General features: G+C 52.3%; 1 protein-coding gene across 1 annotated transcript in view; it reads right to left on the bottom strand.

Annotated features, from left to right (window-relative positions):
- Positions 1 to 1,887: 1,887 nt before the first annotated feature.
- YIPF3 (Yip1 domain family member 3) overlaps positions 1,888 to 7,650 on the bottom strand; it is a 7,946-nt gene continuing 2,183 nt past the window's right edge. Inside the window, exons 4-9 of the mRNA XM_006148527.3 lie at positions 3,848 to 3,893; positions 3,619 to 3,711; positions 3,348 to 3,479; positions 2,808 to 2,921; positions 2,482 to 2,605; positions 1,888 to 2,368 (exon numbers count right to left, since the gene is read on the bottom strand). Coding sequence (XP_006148589.1) covers positions 2,220 to 2,368; positions 2,482 to 2,605; positions 2,808 to 2,921; positions 3,348 to 3,479; positions 3,619 to 3,711; positions 3,848 to 3,893 — 658 coding nt within the window. The 3' untranslated portion in view covers positions 1,888 to 2,219. The remainder of the gene's footprint in view (positions 2,369 to 2,481; positions 2,606 to 2,807; positions 2,922 to 3,347; positions 3,480 to 3,618; positions 3,712 to 3,847; positions 3,894 to 7,650) is intronic.

The following is a 7,650-nucleotide window of genomic DNA, read 5'->3' as shown; positions in this document are numbered from 1 at the left end:
CCGGCCCCCCCTGCGCGCCCGGAGACCCGGGAGCCGGCAGCCGGGCGGCGGGCTGCAGCTCCGGCTTCAGACCCTGCGCCGGAGCGGGCGGCGGGTTCCCATGGCAACGGGCGCGTCACCGCGGCTCGCCCCGCCCCCTGCCCGGCTTAGGCCACGCTGGTCCACGAGGTCCGCACGCACTGGGTGCTTCAGGGCAAAGGACTGGCAGCGGCGAGTCACCTCCCCTGGGTGTGGGACCAGGCAGCAGGTAGACGACAGCAGGACAGAGGCCGGGACAGGGAGGCTGCGGGGAATGGAGGCGCGTCACGTGGGAGATGGCGTCGGACACCGCTACCGGCTCTTTCGCCTATTTTCCTGTCTCCCCAGTTCCTAGGGGTCCAGACACTCGGCACCTTTGCCGAAACCCCGCCACGCCTCCTCTCCAGTGTTTAAGTCCTCAGGGTCTTTAATTCCTGCCTCGCCCAGTCCCCCTACCCTCATGACGCGAGACGCAGCGTGCGTGGGGATTCCAGCCCGCCAGGACTTCCCAATTGCTCCTCGCCCACAAGGCAGCTTCTTAAAGGGTCCCTAGAGCAAGGCAGGGTCTTGGCTTTGTTCTTCCTCAGGTGCGCAGGGCCCTGCGGTCGTCGTCTCAGTGCCAGACTGCCAGGATCAGCGACTGCAGCCGCGGTGGTGCCCTGTAATCGGGCCGGGCAGCCCGCCCTCGCGCCGTTAAAACGTCGTCCACCGCGGGTGTGTGGAGGCCTCATTTGTGTAGCACTGGACAAATGAAGGGCACCTCTTTCTGTAGTTCTATTAGGAGGGAAACATGCTGCTGACCCAGATTTACTACGGTGAGAGGAATTTTTATTTTATTTTTCAGTTTGCTACAGTGCACAGGAGCTGGACAGACAGAGAAAGTAAGAAATCACCCCCAGGGAGGATGGCCATACTACATCCCTTCTCCATTCTCAGGATTTTGGGAACACACATAGGCTTTTTATCAAGCCCAGTGAGGGACTCAAACCACACAACTGTCAGCCCTGTGGGATCCAGCACCTTAATCACCACGCCACCTGCTGGCCGGATTTTTAAAAAAAAAATATTTGTCATTGTGTGTGCTAGCTAGAGGGGTAAGAAATGATCTTTAGGGGATGGTCCCAACACAATCCCTCCTCCTCCGTTCTCCTCTCAGGACTTTGGGCATGCATGCACAGGCACCTCTTGTGATTTTCAGGCCACTGGGTCTGGGACTTGAACCATAGTCGGCCATATGGGATCCAGCACCTTAACCATGCCACCTTCTAGCCCTGAGAATTTTTGAAAAAGCAGTATTTAAGCATAGCAAAGGGAGGTCAAAGGCCCTACTCCCTCTTTTAAGCACCTGTATTCACTTCACAAGTGAAGCAGACTGAAGGCGTGCTGGCTATTTCTAAGTCAGCCGCCCGCTCCAAGGGGAAGGAAGGGCAGAGAACTGAAGGGAGCTAGCCCCAGTATAGCCAGGCAGAGCCCAGCTTGGCTTCACGTGTGAGCCCTATGGAACGCAACGCCCACGTGGCCCAGACACAGAAGGGCCTCGCACTATAGGCTTTACAGCCTGGAAGATTTTGTGCAATTACTGTTCCACTGGCTTCTATGACTGCACCAAGCCCAGACTCACCGCACTGCTCCATCAGGTGGAAGGCTCCTGTGCTTGAAGCCTCCCTGCTACCCCGTGGGGCAGGTGTCCCCTACTCCCAGGGGCGGTTTCCATATTCGGTCACTGCCTTCCATGCAGTCTGGCCTGTCCCACTGTCACCCCGTCTAGGTGAGGGTATAGAGAAGGGAATATGTGACATTACCACTGCTGACAGGACAGGAAACATGTACAGGAAGTACGGTGGCAGGGAGGACCACTGGAATGGTAGCTGCAGTTCCAGACTTCAATCAATATTTTAATTATCAAGTCTATGTTTAGCAAGACAATGTGGGAGAAAGAGGAAGGAAGGGGTAGGTGGTGAGGGGGCCTCAGAGGAGCTGACCCACTTTCTGCACGGGCTGCATAGCTTTGCAGTCCTGGCCAGGAGTTCAAGGCCTTGTGCCCTTCAGAAGCCCCGACAGGCCTCAAGGAGGTGCTTAAGCAGCTACAGCTCAGTGGCAGCTGCAGACCCCATCAAAGAGACATGTCATCAGTACTGTCCTTTAATCTTCCTCCGCTCCACAGCTGGGACAGAGGGGCCGGCCAAGGGTTTCAAGTGGGGTCAGCGTGACTGCAGAGTCACTGCGATGGCTCTGGCTGTGGCATTGAGCACGGTGGTGGGAAGCCTGGCAGCAGGGAGCACGGCAGGGATGTCTCTGGGGACTCTCTGCATGGGCAGGATGTTGGGGCCTTCCAGTGTGTCCAGGATCCCTGAAAGGAGGAGCAAGGAAAGTGAAGGAGCGGTGGTCCACCCACAGGCCATCGTGCCCAGCCTTTACCCTAGGCAGCCACTCCCCGTCTCCCTCTCAGGCCCCGCCACTTACCCTCTACCACCTTGTGGTAAGCAAAATGCAGATAGAGAAGGAAGAGCATGTGCAGGGCAGCCAGGGTGCCACAGAGGAGCAGCCGCTGTGTGGGGCCCACTGTCCGTGACACCAACACTGCTACCTAGGGTCACAGTAATACAGCTCAGAGGGCCCGACTCCAAAGTGGGGGCAAGGTGAAGGTACCCCTGCCCAAGGAAGAATCATCTTTGGCCCTTCCCTCCCACTGAGAGCCCTTCACTGGGTGAACAGCTGGATGGCTCCAGACGGTCTCCCCCAAGTCCCCAGGGGGACAGCCCACCCCAGAACCCTCTTGCCCAGCTTACCATGCGTAGTGTGGACAGCCCACCCACCAGTAGCCAGAAGAGGTAGAAGAGGGCATGGAGGTGGATGTTATAGGTGATGAACAGAACAATGCAGTGCCCAAAGAGGCCATAGCCCTGGGAAGAGGGGTGGTGGAGAAGAAAATGACTCAGTTGGGCTGACCTCTGGCCCCACAAAAGGTCCCTGGGAAATAAATAAATGGCTCACTGGCATGAGCCTACCATTCCAGGTTTTAGGGCCCCAGGAAAAGCACAGACCAAGTTCTAGTTATTCTTTTTAAGATCATCCTTGAGTCAGCCAGTGGTGTGCAGGTTAAGGTGGCTAGATCCCACATAGCCAATCATGTAGCTCGAATACTAGACCCAATGGCTTAAAAACCACGCTAAGTGTGTGTCCAACATTCCAAAAGGAGAATGGAGAAGGGACTGTGGCATGACCATGCCCAGTGCCTCCCCCCCTTTTCCCACCCCTCTCCAATGATGCACACAACCACAGCAAATTAAAAAGATCACCCTTGCCTATGACTACGCCTGGTTCCTTACCAGCAGTGCCAACATTTGGAGCATGGTGATCTGGGCGTTGCACAGGTAGGCGAGGAAGTAAATGAAGGATGATACACCTAGCCAGTAGCCGAAGCAGGTGCCGATGGCTGTACCCATCAGGGTACCCTCCCGCTGTTGGGGGAAGGCTCTACTTAGTTCTGGGAGGCCTCTGGTATCAGCCTCACTCAGGGACTTCTACCTCACTCCACCATCATCTCTGGCAGCTTTTAACCTGGTTAAGCCACCCCCCAAAGTCCTCTGTCCTGCTTACGATAATGGTGTCAGAGGTCTTCATCCCGTGGAGGAGGATGGCAACCAGCGTGAAGACCAGCATAAGAGGCCCGTAGAGTTCTCCTGCGATTTTCTGTCAATATACCAACTCATTCAGGCTGGAGGGTACAATGGCTCTTCTGTTTATACCTTTCCAGACAGTGCCTGGGGGCCCCACCCTCTGCCCTGGTGCCTCCCCTAGCTCTCCAGACATGTCACCCCCTATTCACCTGGGGGAAGTTGACCATCTTGATAGGGATCATGGACTCCAGGAGCCTGGAAGAGGAGAGGAGAGATGAGAGCAGAGGCAGCGCTAGGCTACGAGGTTCTGGAGGGCAAAGCCTGAGTTTTACTCATCTAACTCCAGGGAATGGGGCCCAGGCCCAGAGGTCATGCTGGATGACACACAGGGGGAAAAAAGATTACTAAAATCAGATGGGAAATAGAGGTATCACTTCCTTGCTCCTAAAAATAGTTCTAGGAGGGAACCAGCAGTTAGCGTAATGGCTATGTCGCTGGACTCCCACATAGTCTACTGCGGTTCGTGTCCCGGACCTGGTGGCTTAAAACTCACACCAGGTGCGTGTGCGTGCGTGCCCAAGATCCCGAGAGGAGAATGGAGGAGAAGGGATTGCAGCGTGGCCATCCCCCCTGGGGGGTGATTTCTCACTTTCTGTCTCTATGTCTCTGTCTTTGTGGCGAACGCATGTGCCCTATAGCGAAAAAAATCTCTCCAAAAAAAAAAAAAGTTCTAGGAAAGACAACCCTCTGAAACTGAGCATCAGCTGGAGCAGGAGCTATATGGAGAATGCAGAGACCAGGGAGGCCTTGGGAAGGACCTGACCATTTACCTGTTTGACCTACTCACCTTTAAAAGACAGGCAAACCTCAACAGAGTGTACCCAGAACTCAGGGCTGTGATGGTGAAGCCCTGGGAAGGGTGTTACTGAGGAAAAGCAGGCCCCAGGCCTCTCCCTGCCTGCTATGAAAAATACTTGTGAAGTGGTATGTAAATTCAACATGGATTAAAAGCACATGTTATGAGGCCAGCAGGTGGTGTGGTAGTTGAGGTACTGGACTCCCACATGGCCAACTGTGGTTCAAGTCCTGGACCTGGCATTTGCTTTCTCACTTTCCCTCTCTCTCTCTGGTGAGCACACATATCCTATAGCAAATTAAAAAATAATAACAATAAATAAGAAAAGAATCAATCTTTTTTTTAGGGAACAAAAGAAAAAAGTACATGTTACTTCCTCTCTTTTTAAGTGACTAGCTTCTTTTTTTTGGGCGGGAGGTTTCTGCTATAGGACATGTGCACTCACCAGAAAGACAGAGACAGAGAACCAGAAAGCGAGAAATCATCCCCTGGGGGGATGGCCACGCCGCAATCCCTTCTCCTCCATTCTCCTCTCGGGATCTTGGGCACACACACACACACACACACGCCCGGCGTTGAGTTTAAACCCCTGGGTCCAGGACTTGAATCGCGGTTGACTACATAGGAGTCCAGCAATATAGCCATTACACTAACTGCTGGTCCCAAAGTGACTGGCTTCTAATACCACTTTGGATCTTAGTCAGATTTTGCTTCTTTGAGAAGCTTGCCCTGTCCCATCCACCCGCCTACTCTGGCTCCACCATAGCACGAGTACTGCATTATAACTGCAGTTGAGGTCAAGGCTCCTCTCGATCTTTACCACTGAAGCAGACACAATCAGTACAGTGCCTGGTTCAGAGCAAATGCTTCATCCACACTTGCTGAGTGGTCCTAGATATCTGATAAGCACTGACTAAATTAAAGGATGCACAAAGGGTCAAGTCAAGATTAAAGCTAACTCTTTTTTATTTTTAAAGGTTTCTGCCTTAGGTTGCATATGCTCGCTAGAGATACAGACAGAAACAAATAGAAGGAAGGTGAGAAATCACCCCCAGGGAGGACAGCCATGCCACAATCCTTTCCTTCCACTTTCTCCTGGGATTTTGAGCATGCACACACACTTACCCCGCGTGAGTTTCAAGTCACTGTGTCCAGACTTTGAATCATAGTTGGCCACATTGGAGTCCAGCGTCTTAACCACGATGCCACCTCTTGGCCCCAAATCCAACTCTTAAGAAAAGTAATTCAGGGGCTTGCAGGAGGCATGGTGGTTAAGGCACTGGACTCCTACGTGGCTGACTACAGTTCAAGTCCCATACTTGGTGGCTTGCTCTCTCACTTTCCCTCTCTCTTTGTTTCTCTTAGGTCAAATTAAAAAAAATAACGAATAAAAAAAATTAAAAAATAACAACAAATACAATTAAATAAATAATAATAATAATTTTTAAAAGAAACACATTCTACAACTGTGCAATGATATTCTGGTTCAGAGCATGTCCTGGTGCTGGGAATAAAAAGATAAGCAAGACAGGGTCTGCTTTTTTGTCCACGGTCTGAGGGGGGCTGGGGGTGGGCTGCAGCATCAGCACCTCACTGAGAGGGTGTTATCTCTGTTACTCTCTTGTTTGCAGAAAGAAAAAACTTAAAATAAATAAATAAATAAAAGGCACCTAAATGCTATCTAGTAGGGGAAAGTACAAAGTTCGATAAGAGGACCAGGAGAGAACAAATGGGATGAGGTTGAAGATGCAGAATAAAAGAAACAACATTTGAGGTAGGTTTTGAGGGAAGATGAATAGACAGCATGAAGCGGGGAGCCCAGCAGAGCCCAGAGCTGGGCATCTGGCTGCAGTCTGGATGAAGAACGAGGTGTTTAGAGGGAAGTTTTTCTAGAAGACTCCTCACCTGCTTCGCACCTGGGCAGGCTCCACATCAAAGTAAGGTCTCAGGATGTCGATGTTGGCGTACAAGCTGAAGGCCCTGGAGGCTTGTCTCTTTCCAGCTTGCCACATCTGAAGTAAGGAAGATGAGGGAGGGTACTGCGAGGCTCTAGACCCCGTGGTCTACTTTCTGTTGGATATATTTTCTTTTCTTTTGATTTTTGTGGTTTTTGCCTAGGGCTCATGTACTTACCAGAGACAGAGCGATAGAAAGAGGGAAAGTGAGAAATCACCCCACAAGAGGGATGGCTATGTGTAATCCTCTTTCCTTCCAAGATCTTGGGCACATACACACACACACACACACACACACACACCCTCTTTCCTTCCAAGATCTTGGGCACATACACACACACACACACACATGCATCTGGCGTGAGTCCCAAGCCACTGGGTCCAAGACTCAAACTGTGGTCGGCCATGTGGGAGTCCAGTGATGTAACCGCTACTCCATCTACTGGTGCCCCTATCTTCTGTTAGAGTCCTACACAGTTGTAACTGGATCTGGGGCGATCCCCACTATCACCACTCCAGAACATGGGCCACGCCTGAGTCTAGTCTGTACTTGCTAGGGATTCAACCTTGCTTACCTGATCAGCCACCTGCCGGCTCAGCTGCCCCTTAAAGCCCTTCATGCCCAGGAACTCTCCATCTTCTTCCTCAGCAGCAGCTGCATCAGCATCTACTTCTTCCTCCCGCAGGCGCTGATGCAGTTCACCCATATCCTCAAAGCTGGAGCCAGAGGTGTCATCCATGTTCTCCATGTCAATCACAGCTGAACCCCCACCCTGTGAAGACAATGGCTCCTAGAGTGCAGGACCTTTGCGTTCCATCTGTTAAGTCCTCCTCTGCTCATCCCAGGGCTTGGGGCTTTGTTCTTCCACTGCTGGGAACACGGCTTGAAATCACTATGGGATCACTACCAATCATGCCACTCTCTTCCCCCTCATTTGCTCTCAGAACCCCTGGCCGCTAGCTTTGGCTCTCTTTTCTAGCCTGGGAAACCGGCTACTCGTCTTCCATCTCTATCTTACTCCTATCTTCCCTATGAAACCTCGATGGGGTGCAAAAGTGCCCATTCCCCCCGTCTTTCCCCAAAGCTCCACACAACCTGTGTACACTGTTTCTAGCGAGTGCCAGGGAATCCCGCCCACCCCCACATCAGGCCTGACCCTACCGACCTCCTCGCTGGTCGGAAAAGCAAGAACACGCTCTT

Source organism: Tupaia chinensis, unplaced genomic scaffold (genome assembly GCF_000334495.1).
Source record: "Tupaia chinensis unplaced genomic scaffold, TupChi_1.0 Scaffold000238_1, whole genome shotgun sequence".
Taxonomy (NCBI): Eukaryota; Metazoa; Chordata; class Mammalia; order Scandentia; family Tupaiidae; genus Tupaia; species Tupaia belangeri.
This window is presented reverse-complemented; position numbering and strand designations above follow the sequence as displayed.